The sequence below is a fragment of the Eschrichtius robustus genome, chromosome 16 (assembly GCF_028021215.1).
Source record: "Eschrichtius robustus isolate mEscRob2 chromosome 16, mEscRob2.pri, whole genome shotgun sequence".
NCBI classification, from domain to species: domain Eukaryota; kingdom Metazoa; phylum Chordata; class Mammalia; order Artiodactyla; family Eschrichtiidae; genus Eschrichtius; species Eschrichtius robustus.
This window is the reverse complement of record NC_090839.1, coordinates 45205785-45226039: the sequence shown is the minus strand read 5'-3', so window position 1 is coordinate 45226039 and position 20255 is coordinate 45205785. Positions and strand designations below refer to the sequence as shown.

The following is a 20255-nucleotide window of genomic DNA, read 5'->3' as shown; positions in this document are numbered from 1 at the left end:
CTTTTCCCTTTGCAGCTGCTCCAACACTGACCTTCCTCCAGGTGTAACTCAGGGTTTCAAGGTCACGCTCCCTTTCTCACAGACAAAGCACAAAGTAGAGAAAGGCCGGGAATGATACATCTTACAATGAATCTGGACCCAAAAGTGATTCTTTCGGTTTTGAGTTTTCCAAACTGTCCAAAATCATCAAGGAAACCATGTGTTTATGCTGTTTTTTGTTTTGTTTTGTTTTTGCCACACACGGCACGCAGAATCTTAGTTCCCTGACCAGGGATGGAACCTGTGTCCCCTGTGGTGGAAGCGCAGAGTCCTAACCACTAGACCGCCAGGGAAGTCCCTGTTTGTGCTGTTTTAACCAGAGTGTTGATTTTCACAAATGTGCCTTTTGCTTATCTGGCCTCCAAATACAATTCCAGGTGCTATCAAGAGGGGCTAGGACATGATCTATCAAAAACACACCTGATTCTTAAGTCCATAAAGAAAAAGCAGGAACAGAGTAAAGAGACAGAGAAGGGTGCAGGGGGTTTGTGAGGCTGGGTCCTCCGCGCAGGGGGAGCAGGGCCGCTGACAGCACTGGCCACACGGCCTTGGGGGAAGTAATAGGAGGTCAGATCCGCCCGGACCCTCCCCCAGGGCCAGCAGGGAGGGGTTTCTGGTTGTTCTTCTTCATTTGTTTTTGCCCAAAAGCCAACTCAGAATATTTGCAGCTAGATTTTTTTTTCCCAGTCAAAATGAAAACAGTTTTACTGAGTTCTGTGGAAAAAATGCCCTTCCTTCAAAGGTAAGATTACAGGCACTGGTGTTTTTTTTTTTTTTTTTTTTTTTTTTTTGGGCTGCGCCATGTGGCCTGCGGTATCTTAGTTCCCTGACCAGGGATCGAACACAGGCCCCTGGCAGTGAGACCCCGGAGTCCTAACCACTGGACCGCCAGGGAATTCCAGGCACTGTTTTTAAAATGAACATGTTAACATCTGGACACATTTAAAAAGCAGGAACACTAAGAAGCCTCTTAGTGTTTCAATCGGGAAAGCAAGTTGTGGTCCAGGCTCCAGATTACCGTTCTAGATGACCTTGAATTTCCTAGAGAAAAGAACTCTCTGAGTGCATACTTCCTATCTGGGATAGATACACTCACAGAGATACACTCTGAACACAGGGAGCCTTGGTTCCTGCAACAGCAGTGGGCAATGTTCTGTCCAGCTGCTGGATGAATTTCACGCTGGGTAATTTTACGAGACAATGTGCCTTCGAGGTACTTGGAAGCTGCCTCTGAATGACCGAGTGTGTGAGCTGCGCACAGATCACTGTGTTTTGTGAACCACATGCATCACCCATACCAACCTTCCACTCCCCGGACGAATCACCCAAGCATCTTTCCGGAAAAAACAGAACAAAAACAAATCTCTGGAAGTTACTATGCTTTAAAAAAGCAATCTTAAGGAACTTCTTTCTACAACACAGATGTTGCACAGAAGGAAAAATAGCACCCCATTTCCTCCTAACTTTCCTTTGATGAGTATCTCCAGTCAATTGGTATTTCTCAGATGCCAGCAGCTATAACCACATGCTCTCTGTGCTTTTCTTTGTGAGAATGAAGTCAATGAAGTTACCCACCCTGGCAAAGTGGTCGTTTCCGAGAAGTGTTCGCAGAAGGACGGGCAGCTGCTTTTCCAGATGAAGCTTCAGGCAGAGTTGGGTCAGCTCCTCCCGGTCCAAGAAGCCTGTCCCCGTGGTGTCACAGCTGCTGTAGACATCCCTGAGCTGCGAGACATAGTGGCTCTCTTCCTCTTCGTCCATCCCATCGCAGGCTGCGTGCAGGGAGAAGAAGACAACGGTGCCCTCTGACTGCCGCTCCCACCTCCCTCCACGGTCCCAAAGCGCCAGGCAGTGTGGCCCAGGGCAGGGGAGGAGCTGGCGTGTGGGAAGGGGCACCAGGGTCGTATCAGGACACGTGAGGCTGGAGGAAATCAGAAGAGGCCAGAAACGTGTTCCCACGGGGCTCGTTCTCCCTCACTAGCTCAAAGAACCAGAATTACTTTGTTCTGTAAAAAAGTATCTATTACAGAATAATCAGAAAAAAAGAGAAAGAAAATCATCCAAAATTTCACCACCTGAAAAACAAATCATTTTAATATTTTGGCAAATATACATTCTACTTTTTCTCTATACATATACACACAGGGCCTGCTGGATGCCTGGCACACTTGTCCGAACTTCTGCCCCAGGATTCCGGTCTTGGGCAGAACTCAGTCTGGAGGTCAGAGGGCACCGAGGGCCTTCCCAGGAGCAATGACAAGCCAGCCCCCTCCTGAGAGAACTTGCTGGTCTGCCGCCACCCCCTGACCCCTGCCTCCACGCAAGGGCTGATTCAGGGGCGAGGACCCTGCACACTCAGCCCACATCCCCTCGGTCATGCCAGCTTTGCCCAACACACAGTTCAGTTCCTGACCACTCAGAAACACTTCTTTTCCTCTCCTTTCCCTCATCCCCAGAAATCTGAGACACTGTCCCAAGACAGCAGGTGATTCGTCTCTGGCCATCCAGGTACAGGCTAGTGGTGTGACTCAGGCCCAGCATTCTAAAGGTCAGGCAAAAAGATCTTTCAGTCGCCATTTGCTAGCACACTTCCTAACCCCCATCCAAGATAAGGTCCATGCTTTGCTTTCAAAGTCCTGGGAAAAACACTGGGAGAAAGGAGGCACTGCTTCTGGTCATGTGTGCCCTATGGAATTCGCCCTCCTCTCGCCCCAGGACTGGGGGCGTCTTTCTGTAGCTGAGATACCGCATGACAAACCTCAGTGCTGAGATGGGCCAGGAAGGCTTGGAAAAACTCCAAGGGCACCTTCATCTGGGAAACACAGCCCGGGCTCAGGTCTGTACCACGACCACCGCATTGGAGTCACGCTGATGCACGTGGATTCCCCAGGACTCTGGAGTCCCAGAAAAGGGCTCAAGTGACAAGTCACTGGACACTCTAAACACCTTGGAACTATGGAAGGTCTCAGGGGTCGTGTAGAAGTCTGAGTGGGGCTCAGAATCCTGATGTTCACACACCCCCATTCGCTGGAAGCTGAAGGCAGTGATTTGGAGGGTGATACATGTGGGAGGGGAGAGCGGAGTAACCCAAGACATGCACGCAAGCACACACATGCAGAGAGAGAGAGAGAGAAACTAATATCCCCAGAGAGATGAAGGAAAAACATTAAAATCATGCAACAAGTTAGACTACTGGACAATACAGATGATTAGACACCAAGGGAGGTTTCCTGACATTGACGTATGATAATCACAATAAAAAATTCAATGGCAACACTGGAAGACAAGGACAAAATACATCTTCTATTAAGTGTACCCAAATAAAGAGACAAAAAATGAGACAGAGAAGAAAAGGAAATTAAAAATCAATAAAGTAACCAAAAAACATAAAGACAGACATAGACCAATGGAACACACTTGAGAGCCCAGAAATAAACCTTTGCATATGTGGTCAAATGATTTTCCAAATGGCCAAGACCACACAATAAGGAAAAGACAATCTCTTCAATAAACGGCGCTGGGAAAACTGGATATCCACATGCAAAAGAATGAAGTTCAACCCTTACTTTACATCATAATCAAAAATGAACTCACAATGGATTCAAGATCTACACGTAAGATCTAAACTATAAAATTCTTAAAAAAAAAAAAACAGAGGAAAAGTTTCATGATGTTAGATTTGGCAACGATTTCTTAGATATGACACCAAAAGCATAGACAACAAAAGTAAAAATAGACAAATGGTACTATATCAAACTTAAGAATCTGCACATCAAAGAAAACAATCAACAGTGTAAAAAGGCAACCTATATATAGAATAGGAGAAAATAATTTGCAAATCATACATCTGATAAGAGGTTAATGGTCAGAACAAGTAAAGAACTCCTATAACTCAACAACAAAAACCAGTAACTCTATTAAAAAAATGGGCAAAGGACTTGAATAGACAATTCTCCAAAGAAGATACACAAATGGCCACCAAATGGCCAAGCACATGAAAAGTGCTCAACATCTCTAATTAGGTACACACAAAACAAAACCACAGTGAGATATTATCTCGCACCCATTAGGATGGCCACTATAAAAAAAAACAAGCAAACAAAAAACAGAAAACAACAAGTGTTGGTGAGGATGTTGAGAAATTGGAGCCCTTGGGTACTCTTGGTAGGAATGTAAAATGGTGTAGCTGGTGTGGAAGACAGTATGGAGGTTCCTCAAAAAACTAAAAATAGAATTACCATATGATCCAGCAAATTCCACTTCCAGGTATACACCCCAGAGAACTGAAAGCAGGATCTCAGAGTTATCTGCACTCCTATGTTCCCTGCAACATTTTTCACAACAGCCAAGAGGTGGAAGCAACCCAAATGTCCATTACAAAAGAATGGATAAAGAAAATATCAATAAAATGGAATATTATTCAGCCTTAAAAGGAAGGAAATCCTGTCACCTCCCACAACATGGATGAACCTTATGTTGAGTGGAATATGCCAGTCACAAAACGACAAATACTGTATGACTTCACTTCCGTAAGATAACTAGTCAAAATCAAGGAGACAAAGTAGAGTGGTGGGTGCCGGGGGCTTGGGTAGGGGGATAGGAAGGGTTGCTCAGCAGGTACAGAGTTTCAGTTTTGCAAGATGAAAAAGTCCTAGAGATCTGTTACACAGTAATGTGGATACCAGTTAACACTACTGAACTGTATATTTAAAAATGATTAAGAGGGTAAATTTTTTTCTAATTTATTTTATTATTTATTTATTTTATTTTATTTTATTTTATTTTTGGCTGCGTTGGGTCTTAGCTGCGCATGCAGGATCTTCGTTGAGGCATGCGGGATATTAGTTCCCTGACCAGGGATCAAACCCACGTCCCCTGCATTGGAAGGCGGATTCTTTCCCACTGGACCACCAGGGAAGTCCCAAGAGGGTAAATTTTATATCATCGTGGTTTTTACAATTAAAAATTTAAAAATAAGAAAAAACTTTTTTTAAGGAAAAAAAGTTCAATATTTGGTGGCTTGCTTTCTGAAATTTCCTGGCTCTGTTCTGTGGCACTTTTACCTGGATTTTCTTTCCTAAAAAAAAAAAAATCAAAATCAACACCCGAAGTCCAGGCATCCTCTAAAAGCCCAGGAAAGGCAACCAGCTGATGGGAAGGGGGGTCCTGGAAAAATACAAGACTTTTCCAAGCAGACAGACGGCAAAGTCCCACCGTGAGGGCCAACAAATAAAAACATCCAGACCGAGTAAATCCTCAAGAAACTTCAGAGCAAACAAACAAGTCCTAAAAATGTCTAGAGAGAAAAGAGCATTCTGCACTCAGCGCCAGGCGCGACTCCCGCAGCAAGAATGGGATTGGAGGCTGAAAGACATCCTGAGGAAAGAGCACTTTCCACCAATCTGGAAGCTAGCGGACGGGTACTTCAGCCAAGAAGGAGGAAGACGCAGGTTGTAGATCTGGGTCCCCTGCAAGCAGTGCACCGTTCTGGGAGGGTGGCCTGGGGCAGGGCCACAGTGCAATCCACACAAACTGGCCACTAGGGACCCTACGGTCCCGTATCGTGGGACCACGTGGAAAACAACATGGGTGGTTTCTTCTTCTTTCTTAAAAAATATTTATTTACTTATTTGGCTCCGCCATATCTTCGTTGTGGCATGTGAGATCTTCGTTACCGCGTGAGGGATCTTTAGTTGCGGCACGCAGGCTCTTTTAGTTGCAGTGGGACCTAGTTCCTTGACCAGGGATCAAACCTGGGCCCCCTGCATTGGGAGCACAGAGTCTTAACCACTGGGCCACCAGGGAAGTCCCCAACATGGGTGGTTTCTTTTTTTTTTTTTAATTTTATATATTTATTTGTTTATTTATTTATTTATTTATTTATGGCTGTGTTGGGTCTTCGTTTCTGTGCGAGGGCTTTCTCTAGTTGTGGCAAGCGGGGGCCACTCTTCATCGCGGTGCGCGGGCCTCTCATTATCGCGGCCTCTCTTGTTGCGGAGCACAGGCTCCAGACGCGCAGGCTCAGTAATTGTGGCTCACGGGCCTAGTTGCTCCGCGGCATGTGGGATCCTCCCAGACCAGGGCTCGAACCCGTGTCCCCTGTATTGGCAGGCAGATTCTCAACCACTGCGCCACCAGGGAAGCCCCACATGGGTGGTTTCTGACAGAGCTGATGGACCATTTGGAAAAGAATAAGGATGTTAAAAAGTAATTATGGAAAAATCAAGAAAGCCTCCATAAAGCCAAGCTGGGCACAAGAATGGAACTGTAACTGTGCCCCAGACAGCGTCCCTGTGGTAGGTGGACAGCGCATCTTCTGTGGGGGGTGGGAGAGACAGGGAAGCCTCGAGGTGAGGGTGATCCAAGGTACCAGCCTGACCGTTTATGGCCCAGGGGATGTTTCTCAGGCCTCCATAAAGCAGCTCCAGACAGGAGTCCAACGGCATTTAGCACCTCCATGGCTGCTGTGCGCCCTCCCCACCTGGGGAACTGGCTCCACCCCCGCCGGCCCCCCACAGTGAGACCCTGAAGCCAGCACAGAGCCCGCGTTGGGAGACTCGCCCTGGTCAGCAGTCAGGGTTGCTGATTTGGGCTCTGGCCCATCCAAACCCTCTCTACTGGGAGCACCGTGTCATCAACCAAAATGGGAGTGAAGGGCAGGGAGGGGACGGTGCCGCCTCCCAAATGGTCTGCTCAGCGGGATGATCTCGCTAAGCAAGGAACCATTGTGTCCTCACTTGGGCTCTTCCTCGAAAGAAGACACTAACCCTTGTGCAGTCCCCCACCCCACCCCACCCTGCGTCTGCTCTTGCCTTGGGTTCTGAAGGCCTCCCTCCAGCAGGCCTCCCTCCTCGGCCCGTCCACCTGCTGCTGGTCCACTGGGTGGGCATGGGGCGGGCAGGGATGGGGGCTCAGCAGGCACCGCGCCTCAGACACAGCAGGAGGTGACGGAGGATGCTCTCGGGACACGCAGCTGCACAACCCTCCACACTGGTTTGCAAAGTTGGCTCTTGGTGTCCGGTGGGTACTTAAGACAAATTCTCAAACCGACACTGAAATGGACTGGATTGGGGTCAACTCCTTTCAGGCCCCAAGATCTGACCCCCCGAGCCTCCAGGCACCAGATTCCCCCTTAAACCCTGCTGTCTGCACGTTAGTGGCATCACTGCAGGGTGGGGAGCCCAGAGGCCACGTTCCTGCTGCCAAGGTCAAAGGAGACCGGCCAAGGGCTCCCTGAGAACATTTTAAAGCATCAGAATCTTCCTGAACCATGCAAAGGCCACCCTAAAAGACCCCAGACATGGGCAACGCTGCCTTCACAGCTGAGGTGACCCATCCCCTATCCCCGTGCCTCTCTGCAAGGCTGCAGGGCTCCGGCCAGGCTCAGCTCCGGGCCAGTCAGAGTTTCTGTTAAATTGGGTCTAAAACACCACCTTTGCTGGGCTGCTGAGGGGAGGGGCAGGTTCCAGGCCCCGGTACTCATCACACCACCAACGACAGCAGAATCACCATCCCGCACACCGGTCCCCAGGCTCCCAGCCTTCCTGCTGCTCAAATCCTATTTCCAGAAATGTGTCACTGGGAAACCCCCCTCCCTCCCAACTGGGAAAAGCGATCAACCTAAACCGCAGAACACAACAGTGAGAAGGACAAGGGCCTTAACCCTGCCCCTCCCAGCAGGGAACCTGTAGCTCTGTTCAGACTCCCTGAGGCCTGTGTGTGAGGGCAGAGAACGCCGTCCCCTAGAATCCTTGCACAGAACCCCGGGAAGGAGAAGAGAAACAGGGGACCTCTCAGGCGGGGCCCTGCCTCCTGCACCACCCATCCTCGGCGCCCAGGCCTACTCACACGCGAAGTGCAGGCCTCACAGCCAAGTGGTCGTTATAAATAATAAACATCCAAGGGCCTCTTCAGTTTCTTCTTCACCCAAACTGAATTATTTAATCCTCTCTGGATTTCACAAATGCATAAATGTCCACACATCGAAACCACCAGAACACCCAGCTGTGTTCAGTGCTGACTGCAGACAGGGGACAATGTTCCAGATAAAGAGGAGCCCTTGGCTTATTACGGTTTGATTCTTTTGAAACTGGAATCAGTAGACTCTCAATAATTCTAATACTATAAAGCTTAATTAAATACATGAGCATAAACTTTGCTACCCAGTGAAGCAAAACACTGTTTTCATCCTGGGGAGAAAAACCTGCCCTCAAACAAACTGGATACGGGCCAAGAAACAGCTGCTGACCAGCACCCTGCAGGACCACGCAGCCCTCTGGAGGGAAGGTGTAGGTTTGCATTTAACTGATGCACAGCGATGAGGGAATTTAATCTGTGGCCTTGGAAACCCGCTGGGTATCAAGGACAGGGAAGAGAACTGTGGCCTCGCACAAGCAGCTGGGTGTGCCGATGTCTGTGGACCCAGAGCATCGCACCCAGGAACAACTCCAAACAAGGCCCTCCATAAAAACCTGTAAAAGCCTGCTGACCCAGAATGAACAGCGCCAAGGTAGCATTCTAGATGGCGCGTTCTGTATCTGGAAAGATGTTACGACCCGGATAAAACATTGAAGCCCAGCCTTGGGTTCCGGAAGAGCAGGTCTTGGTACCATGTCAAATAGCCTTGGGGTTTGTAATCAACCTCCATACTTCAGCAGTTCTGAGCTTGTAGGATTAATTTCTGCATTAACTGTTTTCATGGCTTCTTTCTTGTTTTTCAAAACTTATACTATTTATTTACTTTGCCAACGTCGGCCCTAACTATCTCAGCAATAAGGCTTGAGAAGCTATCATTTTTATCAAAGGGATTTTCCAATCCCAACAATATAAAAATAAGCTGATGCGTCATTTAATTGGCAATTAATATAGTATTTGCTCTTCCTACAAAGTAGATATTTAGACTAAAAACTATAAGGATATCAAACTCTAAAACTGTCCTAGAAAATCTGCTTTCTAGGGTCTCCTCAAGAAAACATTGTGGGACCCATTCACCTCACATAAAAACTTTGTACCCTTTGGCCAATATCTTCTTGGTTCCTAAATATTTTTATAACCACATGTACTTATATTTGTGCTAGGACTATAGCTATAGACCCAATGGTTATAAAACATCTACATAATTGTTTAGTTATACATATACAAGGTTATCCACATAAGGTTCTACATACAAAAAAATGAGCTTTCTCTATATATATTGTTACATATATGCAAATGTAGAAAACCTACTCTCAGTATCAATATCAACTTCTAACTTAAATTCAACTAGAAAATTCTACCATAAAGAAAGCACTAGTTTCTCTTCTTTACTAAAAATAGCCAATAACAGTGTAGAAGAAATGACAGAACTGGAAAATTACAATTTTGAATCCCCGTTGTAATAGGTGATAGGGTAAGGATCATTAATGTATGATTAAAAACAGTGGGCAGGGGAAAAAAAAACAGTGGGGAGGGACTTCCCTGTGGTTAGGACTCCATGCTTTCACTGCCAAGGGCCTGGGTTCAATTCCCTAGTCAGGGAACTAAGATTCCCAGAAGCCGCATGGTGCAGCCTAAAAAATAAATGAATAAAAATAAAAATAAAAACACTGGGGAGAGGTGACGTCATGCAAAGTGGCAGGGGAGGACACTCCACCAAAGCAAAACTGAGCCATAAAGAGTGACTGGAACCCAATAAGGAAATGGGAGGAAAGGAGAGATGATACTCTGATTCCTCTTTGACTACAGGATTTAATGCTGGATGTTCTTCATATATGAGTGGGTAAACGTGTCTGAGGATGAAAGAGAGGAAGAAAAGGATGTAAAGAAGGAAGCGAGGAAAAGAGGAAGGGAAAGAGAAAGAGTAAGAAGGAAGAAAGAAAGAAAAAGAATTAAGGAATGAGGCGAAGGAAAGAGGGAGGAAGGAATGAAGGAAAAAAGGAAGGAAAAGCTAAACGTTTTTAAAATGTTTCTGTTGGAATATTTATAGACATTTACCCCTAACAATCAAATAAAGTAAGCACTATAATTTTTAATTTTATGGATGAATCCCTTGGATGATGATGATGATAAATGATCCCAAGTCTTCTTATAAAGTTTCTCTCTTGGGCAGCAGGTTACTGTGTAATAAAATTGCTTATGACAAGGAAATGCAAAAAAAAAAAAAAAAAAAAAAAGAGTGACTGGAAGGAACTATATTGAAACTCTGGAATCAGATCAGACACTTAGAGCAAGGTGATGAAAACAGGCTGCTGATGTTTGTAAGAGAGCGGCGAGCAGGAGCCATCTACCGCCCTCAGTGCCTCAGGGACCAGAGCCGTGAGGACAGCGGTCCAACGTCCTGGAGTGTCTGGCTGGAGCCAGAGTGGGCAGTGGGGACCATGTCCTCCATAATCTGGGGATGTGTGTTTCCGCTGGTCTGGTGACTGAGGGGCTAGAGCAGATTCTGGCCTTGGGGTCAGCCTCCTTGGGCTGCAGCAGCTTCCCTCAGAGTATCTAGGAGAAGACATCTGGGGGGACCTTTGTCAGGTCACTGGTTGACCGCAGACATAGCAGAACGGAAATTTCAGTCACCATGCACAACGAAGAATACACTTTGCGAAAACAGCTTGGAAAAATCGCAAAGACAGCTGCAGCCCTCAACTAGTAAAAATCGTTAATCCCTGAGGTGTGGGAGAATCAGAATGTCCAGATTTCATCAAAAACTTACAAAGCATGCAAAGAAACACACACGCTGGAGTCTTTTTCACACTAGAATTTCTTTTTTTTTTAAGGCAGTGTGGTCCGTTTTATTTTATTTAATTTATTTATTTTTGGCCACGCTGCACGGCTTGTGAGATCTTAGCTCCCTGACCAGGGATCGAACCCGTGCCCCCTGCAATGGAAGGACAGAGTCCTAACTGCTGGACCGTCAAGGAATTCCCTATACTAGAATTTATAAATTCAACTCTCTGCTCTTCTACCCAAATATTGAATAGCATTTGCATAGAATCCTCCTAAAGGAACCAAGGTGAGTGCAAGGGAAGGGCATTTGCTAAAACAGACTTCTGATTCTCGAGCACCCCCAAAATAACTTTTATTCAGTTTAATCATTGCCGCCCAATCTCCCTCAACACGATGATTTTTTTAAATTAATTAATTAATTATTTAAAAACTTTTTGGCTGTGTTGGGTCTTCATTGCTGCACGCGGGCTTTCTCTGGTTGCAGTGAGCAGGGGCTACTCTTCGTTGCGGTGAGCGGGCTTCTTATTGTGGTGGCTTCTCTTGTTGTGGAGCACGGGCTCTAGGCACACGGGCTTCAGTAGTTGTGGCACGAGGGCTCAGCAGTTGTGGCTCATGGGCTCTAGAGCGCAGGCTCAGTAGTTACGGCGCACAGGCTTAGTTGCTCCAGGACATGTGGGATCTTCCTGGACCAGGGCTCGACCCCGTGTCCCCTGCATTGGTAGGCGGATTCTTAACCACTGTGCCACCAGGGAAGTCCAACACGATGAATTTTTAAACAAACGAGTCTGTCTTTAAGCTTCATTTGTTACAGCAGATGGACATTTAACCAAGGTGATGAGTAACAGCTCATTATCTCAATGAGTATAAACTTGAATTTTCAACACTGAGCAGGTCTGGCAGCCATGGCCCACCCTCACTGTTTTCCTCACATGGACTCTTACTGGATGTTTTACGAGTGATTCCTCTAACCTTGTTATTCAATCCAGATTTCCCCTGGATAAGCTGCTTTCTTACTTTGCCTGTGACTCTCAATCTGAGGATAATGTTACAGAACATCAGAGTCAGCAGGTGTGTCCCAAAGAGCGCCATTCAATCACCCCATTTCACAGATGAGGACCTGATATCCTATAAGTAAGCACAGAGGTGGATTTCCTCAGTCAGCTGAAGAATGTGGAAGGAGCATACAAGGGCACAGGCAGGGTGCAAAGGGAACATTTCCCTGCCATTCCAAGTGTGTGGTGCTTCCCTGAATCTCCAGGTGAGACCTTCTATCCATGTAAATGCCTGCTGATGCTTATAACTGTACACAGTCACTGTATACAGCTCAGTGACCAAGGAGCAGCCCCCATGGGCTCCCTGCTGTCCTCTTCTCCTGTCTTAGACTTTGATGGCTTTCAAGAGCTACCAAATGGGTAAAACCAGGAGGCTGGAGCTGCTCACACTGACTGTTCACAGCTCCATCCAATTCTGTCTCAATGGCATCATGTTGGTAGCTTAAAATCTGCTCTGGTGGGACTATTTACACACAGTCATTGGAAAATGCTACAATTCAGGGCTTTGGGGGGCAGTTGTGAAAGCTTTATCAGTATACTACACCACGGCTGAAATATAAAAGACTGATCATATCAAGTACTGGTAGAGACATGGAGCAACTGGAACTCTCAGATCTTGTTAGTGGGGGTATCATTGGCACAAGAGCTCTAAACACCTGCTCAGTTTTATCTACTAAATTTAAATACATATCCACTCTACAACATGGCAATCCAACGCCTAGGTACCTACTCGACAGAAACCATGGATTTGTGTACCAAAAGACACACTTTCTTAGGCAGCATTATTCATAGCACCCCAAACTAGAAGCAATCCAAATATCCATCAGTAGTAAAAATAAGTAATAGGTGGCATATTCTGGGAAACTGTAAAGGCATGGAGAGGAATGAACTACATAATGACAACCTCAATCTTACAAACATGATGGAAGAAGCAGATACTGCATTAAGTTCAGAAGCAGGAAAAATCAATCCATAGTGTTAGAAGTTAAGATAGCGGATGGCAGGGAGGGAAAAATAAATAGGAGAACATATGAGGGGCTGTTCTGGGGTTCCTGAGATACTCTGCTTCTGACTGGGATGGCGGTTACACGGGTGTGTTCACTGTGACAGTTCATTATTATCTGTGCACTTTTCTTTGTGTGTGTGTGTATATATATATATATATATATATATTTACTTATTTATGCATGCATGCATGCTGCACCTCCTGGCATAGGAGATCTTACTTCCCTGACCAGGGATCGAACCTGCGCCCCTTGCAGCGGAAGCACGGAGTCCTAACCACTGGACTGCCAGGGAAGCCCCTCTGTGCATTTTTCTTCCGTATGTTACACTCCAACTTCAAACAGTGAAGAGGGAGAGTATTAGAAACGCTGACGGCACTTCCCTGGTGGTCCAGCAGTTAAGATTCCTCACTCCCAACTGCAGGGGGCCCGGGTTCGATCCCTGGTCAGGGAACTAGATCTCACCTGCCACAACTAAGACCCGCCACAGCCAAATAAATAAATAAATATTTGAAAAAAAACAAAACGCTGATCTTCCACACCCACCTCCTGGAACAGTGGCAGGTATGTGTTTTACGACAGACTCCTGTTGTTTTGTCATGGCTAGAAGACAGACATTCCCAAAAGGGTAAAGGAAACAAAGGGCCTGAATGAGAAACGAGAAGGCCCAGGAAGCACTTAGGAACATAAAGCAAACAAAGCAAACCTGCAAACTGTTTCCCCAAAGCCACTCCTGTTGCCCCTCCCCACAGGTGATTTCTAAAACTGTATGAGTATTTTCTGTAAGACTCTTCATAAGACCTGGTAGCTCTGGCTCCTTCACTCCACTGGTGTGACGGAACCAAAAACATGCAAAGCCATGGAGTCCATGCTGGGTAAACAGTCGCATATCATGTGGCCTAAACTGCTTCTCACAGATGCTACAAAGTCAGACACTGTCCAAGACAGGAAAAATAGGACACACTTGACAAATTGTCTAAAAGTGAATCATACTTTAGCTGTACTCTTCATAGAGCAATAAAAAGAATAAATAAAAAGAAACGAAAAGTGACTCTGACATACCCTAATTAAAGTCAACAAAATGCTATGGGCTTGTCCTTAAGAATCTTGGGGATATTAAAATAGCCTGCATGTAAGGAACAGTGTATGGGGGACCATATCTCTCTTAGTCTGTTACGGCTACTATAACAAAATATCATAGACGGTATTTTTTTTTTTTAATTTTATTTATTTATTTATTTATGGCTGTGTTGGGTCTTCATTTCTGTGCGAGGGCTTTCTCTAGTTGCGGCAAGTGGGGGTCATTCTTCATCACGGTGCGTGGGCCTCTCACTATCGCGGCCTCTCGTTGCGGAGCACAGGCTCCAGACGCGCAGGCTCAGCAATTGTGGCTCATGGGCCTAGTCGCTCCGCGGCATGTGGGATCTTCCCAGACCAGGGATCGAACCCATGTCCCCTGCATTGGCAGGCAGATTCTCAACCACTGCGCCACCAGGGAAGCCCCCATAGATGGTAGTTTATAAACAATAGAAACTTATGGCTCACTGTTCTGTGGGCTGGAAGTCCAAGATCAAGGAGCCAGCCTGGTCACGTTCTGGTGGGGCCCGCTTCCTGAGTCTTACACTGGCACCTTCTTGCTGTGTCCTCACCTGGTGGAAGGGATGAGGGAACTCTGTGGGGCCTCCATATAAGGGCACTAATCTCATTTGTGGGGCTCCACCCTATTGACCTACCTCAGCACCCCCAAAGACCCCACCTCCGGACACCACCACCTTTGGGGGTTAAGATTCCACATATGAACCTAGGGAACACACACACTCAGACCACAGGAGTATCTTCCAAGCTCAATTCTAGAACTTCCTAAACATTCCAAAGCTAACTTCTTCAGCCATCGCCATATGTGAATTACACCATGCACTTTTATTTAAGGGAAAAGAAAGCTTACAAGGTAAAGTGGCTAAGATATTATTATGAACCAAATGTTTGTGTCCCCTGAAATTCATATGTTGAAGGCCTAACCCCTCAGTGTGGCTGTATTTGGAGATGGGGTCTCTAAGGAAGTAATTAAGGTAAAATGACGTCACAAGGGTGGGGCCCTGATCCAGTAAGATTCATGTCCTTATAAGGAGAGACACCAGAGAGCTCTCTCCCCACAGGTGATGATTTATATGAGCAGACAGCAAGAAGGCAGTCGTCTGCAAACAAGGGGAGAGTCCTCACCAGAACCAACCCTGCTGACACCTGCATCTCTGACTTGCAGGGTCCACAGCAATGAGAAATGAACTTGTGTTGTTTCAGCCATCCAGTCTGTGGGACTTGTTACGGCAGCTCAAACAGAATCATACAGATTTAATAGCTTTTGAGAATATGTATTTCATCTTTCACATATGGAAGGAAATAAAGTAAAAGACTTCTTATTTTTTTAATATTTATTTACTTATTTGGCTGTGCTGGGTCTTAGCAGTGGCACTCAGGATCTAGTTCCCTGACCAGGGATCGAACCCAGGCCCCCGGCGTTGGGAGCACAGAGTCTTAACCACTGGACCACCAGGGAAGTCCAAATGACTGATTAAGAAAGATTCATGAACAAACATTTCCTAAGCCCCTTCTGTATGCTAGGCTCCAGATGCTGCTCTCATGAACTAATGTTAGTAGCAAGGATTTTGCTGCCATGATTCCAAGGCAGAAATCGATGGAAATGAAGAGACCACTGGAAAGGCCTCTAACTTGACAGAGGACTTGGCTGGAGACACCGCCACCAGCAGAGGGAGATTCAGCCATGTCCAGGTAGGAACTGGTCATGCAGAGACATCCAGTTTGTGCAGCATGTGAGATGGGCTGGTTGGGTATGAAAACACAGCCGACCAAGAGGAAAACTGGCTTGTGAACAGGCACGGATGCTTGACTTAGTCCAGGTGAATCATTAATTTTAGAAATCCATGAAGATACAAAGATGGAAACTATCAGATGAGCAGAAACTCATGGAGGCTGCAGGGTCTACGCCGCGCAGGCTGGGTGGCAACCTGTCAGCAGAGGGAGGGGAGGCCCTGCTTGGCACTGCCTGTGATGGGACCTCCTGCGGGACTGGGAGACATCAAGTCTACACCGGGGCAGGAGGAACAACGCAGACTCCTGCCTGCCCCACAGATTTCGTCTTAAATTTCTGAAAGTCTCCCATAATCAGACAAGGACCTGCACTGTTAGATTCCCCAGAGCTTTGCAATTCATTGCTACATTTGTCACAAACATTTTTTTAAAGATTCACATTTATTAGCAAATGCTTTATTATCTGAATGAAAACTATTCACTAATCTGACTAGTTACAAAATTAATAACAAAAAAATTAGTAACCTTCACTCCTATAGTCAAATAACAAGCAGTTAGTAGATATAATGAAGAAAAAGCCTATTTACATTAAAATAAATACACAGGATGGGCTTCCCTGGTGGCACAGTGGTTAAGAATCCACCTGCCAATGCAGGGGACACTGGTTTGAGCCCTGGTCTGGGAAGATCCCATGCCATGGAGCAACTAAGCCTGTGCACTACAACTACTGAGCCTGCGCTCTAGAGCCCACAAGCCACAACTACTGAGCCTGCGTGCCACAACTACTGAAGCCCACAGGCCTAGAGCCCGTGCTCCGCAACAAGAGAAGCCACTGCAATGAGAAGCCCGCACACCGCAACGAAGGGTAGGCTCCGCTCCCTGCAACTAGAGAAAGCCCGCATGCAGCAACAAAGACCCAACGCAGCCAAAAATAAATAAATAAATACACAGGAATAAGCTTAAAGTATGTGCAAGATCTGTATGAAGAAATGTTTTAATGTTCCTGAAAGAAATGTTTTAATGTTCCTGTTAAGCTTAAAGTATGTGCAAGATCTGTATGAAGAAATGTTTTAATGTTCCTGAAATGTTTTAATGTTCCTCAAGACCAAGGTGCTGGCAGAGTTGGTTTCTTCTGGAGTATCTCTCCTTCCTGCTGTGTCCTCACATGGTCATCCCTCTGTGTCTGCCCGGATCCTAATCTCTTTTTCTTGTAAGGACACCAGCCACACTGGACTAGAGCCACCTGCTGGGCTGCACCCCTGAAGGGCCTGCAAGCCTTGTAGTTGCCCCGCTGTGAGACCAAAGAAAGACCCCAGATACAGCGACAGAGACATCCATGGCTTATTGAACAGAGAATCTTACAAGCCTGAAGTAGAAGGTCCTCAAGAATTTTGCTGCAGCTCCTGGGATGGTCCGGCTGGTAGGTCTGGTCAGGAAGCAGCTGTGTGGCCTCCGTCAAGGTACTTCAGCTCACAGGGCCTGAGCTTCCTGAGACACCAAATGAGGAGGCCAAACCTCATGGCCCAAGGCACCTTCCATGCTCTGACATCCTAGTTCTCTCCGGTCCAGCATGGTGTCTTTGGGCTACACTCACCACTGAGCTCCGCAGGTGTCCAGGGGTGAGGCCTCAGAGACACCAGGCCTCTGGGTCCACGCCTCCCACACCCGGAACCCCCAGAACCAAGTTTTGCCCAGACACTGTCTCCTGTCTCCCTCTGGCCTTTGCGTGGATTCTGGATCAACGTCTGCTGAGTCTCACTTTCTCTCTCCCTCTCCTGCTCTGGGCTGGGGAAAAGGCGACATGAATTTTTCTTTGACATCCATGCAAAGACTGGCAGAAACTCATTATGCATCATTAGCAGAAAACTAATTATGTAACCAGAGGTACTGGAGCACAGTGCATGGTGGCTAAACAGACCCCATCTTAAACATCAATAGGGAAACGCCCTGATAATTTGGAGCTCCAGAATCGACATTTTGGAATGACACTCAGACACTCAGAATGACAACTACGTTTGTCATTCTTTCCAACCAACTTCACAATGTCCTAAACACACTGAAATGTTTTTTAAAATGTGTCTACATGGAAAAACTTGAAAGTCAGGTCAGTCTCAGAACACGAAAGACGGTATTTACAAGGCTCTAGCCCAACTCACTGTACACATGGCCATCCACAAATATGCAGCCAAAGATGAAAATAACATGGATCAGAAATGGACTCAAAGCTGACAGGACAGTGAAAAAGAACATATAAATAAAACATCCAACATAACATAACGGAGGGCACTTGTCTCTCTTTTCCAGACACTTTGGATCACATCACATTTACTCAAAGGAAAAGGGACTGCCCAACAGACATAGAAAAGTGCATGTATTACGAAGCTATTTCCCTCAAGCCTTCTCTTGTTTTCTCCCTCCTCCACTCAAGTAAAAGATCTACTAAAAGAACTGTAATACGTAATCCTCTGGGCTTGTGAGGCCAACTGCACCTTTACCCTATCAATCAAACACTGAAGTGGATTCAGAGGTTTTCTTCCAAGCCAGGCTGGCACAACGCAGACAGACACCACTTCCCAATGATCTTCTGTGGGAATCAGGGTGGGATCCACGCCCAGTCAAGGCCTTTGGGTAGAGTCAACTCAGCCAGGTCTAGAAACGCCCCCTCGGGAGGCTGGAAAGATCCAGGTGCCAGGCTAGGCCCAGGAGAGAGAAACAGAGGGATGGAGCAGGTCCTGGGAAAAAGAAGGAGACACAGAGGAATTCAAAGGAGCTCTCTGGTCAGTTCTCACAGCTTCGATGACAGGTTCTGGATGGGCCCCCCTGGTGCGCCATTAGCTCAGGGATCCAATAAATGAGCAACTTCACCTCTGAAGAGAGCCCCCCTGAACCACAGCAGCTGCACACTGACTTACCTCCCCATGGCTGCACAGCCATGGACACAGGCGTCGGGGACCTGCAGTCCCTCCACCCCTCTGCTGCCAGAAGTTATCTCTCATCCTTGCTTTATGCTAGAATCTTAACTGGCCCCAGAAACACTTTGGGGAAAGAAGCGTGTGATCTAAGGCAAAGGCTGGAGGAATGGCACTTTAAATGGAGCCATGCGCTGATGGGCCTTGGGTGTCCCGACTCCTCTGAGCAACTGCGTCCCTAACCGGTGGCCTGTGGGCAACATCAGGAAAGGCTTTTTCTCATTTCCTTTATGGTTAGAGACAACTTTGAGAAAAAGAATCATCATACCACAGCGAAGATACGTTCCTCTGGTTCAACGGCGGTGCAAACTGGCCTGAAGAAATTCCAGCTGGGTTAGCGGGGAAACACGGGTCACGAGGAAAGCCTAAACAAGACCTCATTCCTGGGACTTCCCTGGTGGCGCAGTGGTTAAGAATCCACCTGCCAATGCAGGGGACAGGGGTTCGAGCCCTGGTCCAGGAAGATCCCACATGCCGCGGAGCAACTAAGCCCGTGTGCCACAACGACTGAGCCTGCGCTCTAGAGCCCACGAGCCACAACTACTAAGCCCGCGTGCCACAACTACTGCAGCCTGTGTGCCTAGAGCCTGTGCTCCACAACAAAGAGAAGCCAACACAATAAGAAGCCTACACACCGCAACAAAGAGTAGCCCCCGCTCACTGCAACTAGAGAAAGCCCATACACAGCAACGAAGACCCAACGCAGCCAATAAATAAATAAATAAATTTATAAAAAAAAAAAAAAAAGACCTCATTCTCTCAATGAAAAATACACACCGTACACCCCAGATTGTGTGAGCCTGGGTCGAGAAGGACTGTCCTTCCCACGCATTTCCCCACGGGGAAGACAATGGAGAAGGAAAGAGCATCCCAGTGACACACCTGCAACAGGTGAATGTGGGCTCGTGAAAGAAACCATGGTGCATCATAGACAGAATGACACTCCCTGCACACCTGAATTTAAGGTTTGTAATTTATATGCAGTACAAAACTTGTGATCAACTCTGCAGCAGCATGGAAGGGAGACCAGTTGGGGAGGGGACAGCTGGGGGAGCAGCTGGCAGGCCGGGGGTGTGGACGCCGATAATCCATTAGGTGGCATGGGCAGGAGGCATCCTTCCTTGTTTTACAGCTTGTGGACGAAGGTCATGTGATATTACCATTTCAGGTCACATTACTGTTACACTGTTTGAAACTCTTTAAATACTAAAACAACCCTATTCCATTTTGCAGGTGAGAAATGACAGGTTTCACTATACTTGAAGGTGTACATTCCTTTGAGGCTCATAGGATTTGATTCATGATTTGAGATCTTTTGCCAGTTTTGGAAAATCCTCAGCCATTATATCTCCAAATATTGCTTCTGCCCCATTCCCTCTCCTCTCCTTCCGGGACTCCAAGGACAGGGGTGTCAGACACTTTCATGCCATCCTCTGTGTCCCTAACACTCCTCTCTAGGCCACATTTTTGCTCCTTTTGTCTATATGCTTCCTTCTGGATGTTTTCTGTCAGATCCTAACGTTTTCTTCATTGGTGCATATTCTAAACATATCCACTAAGTTAACGGTAGTTAGTTATTACAATTTTTAATTTCTCTAATTAATTCTTTTATAAACTATTATGCCCTTTGGAATAGTTCAGCACTCTGATAACATCCTAAGTCAAGATCA

General features: G+C 46.6%; 1 protein-coding gene across 3 annotated transcripts in view; it reads right to left on the bottom strand.

The window, feature by feature from the left end:
- NINL (ninein like) overlaps nt 1-20255 on the bottom strand; it is a 112820-nt gene that overhangs the window by 59058 nt on the left and 33507 nt on the right. For all 3 annotated transcript variants that reach the window (XM_068565667.1, XM_068565668.1, XM_068565666.1), the window contains one exon: nt 1615-1808. In XM_068565667.1, the coding sequence (XP_068421768.1) occupies nt 1615-1797 (183 nt within the window). In that variant the 5' untranslated portion in view covers nt 1798-1808. The remainder of the gene's footprint in view (nt 1-1614; nt 1809-20255) is intronic.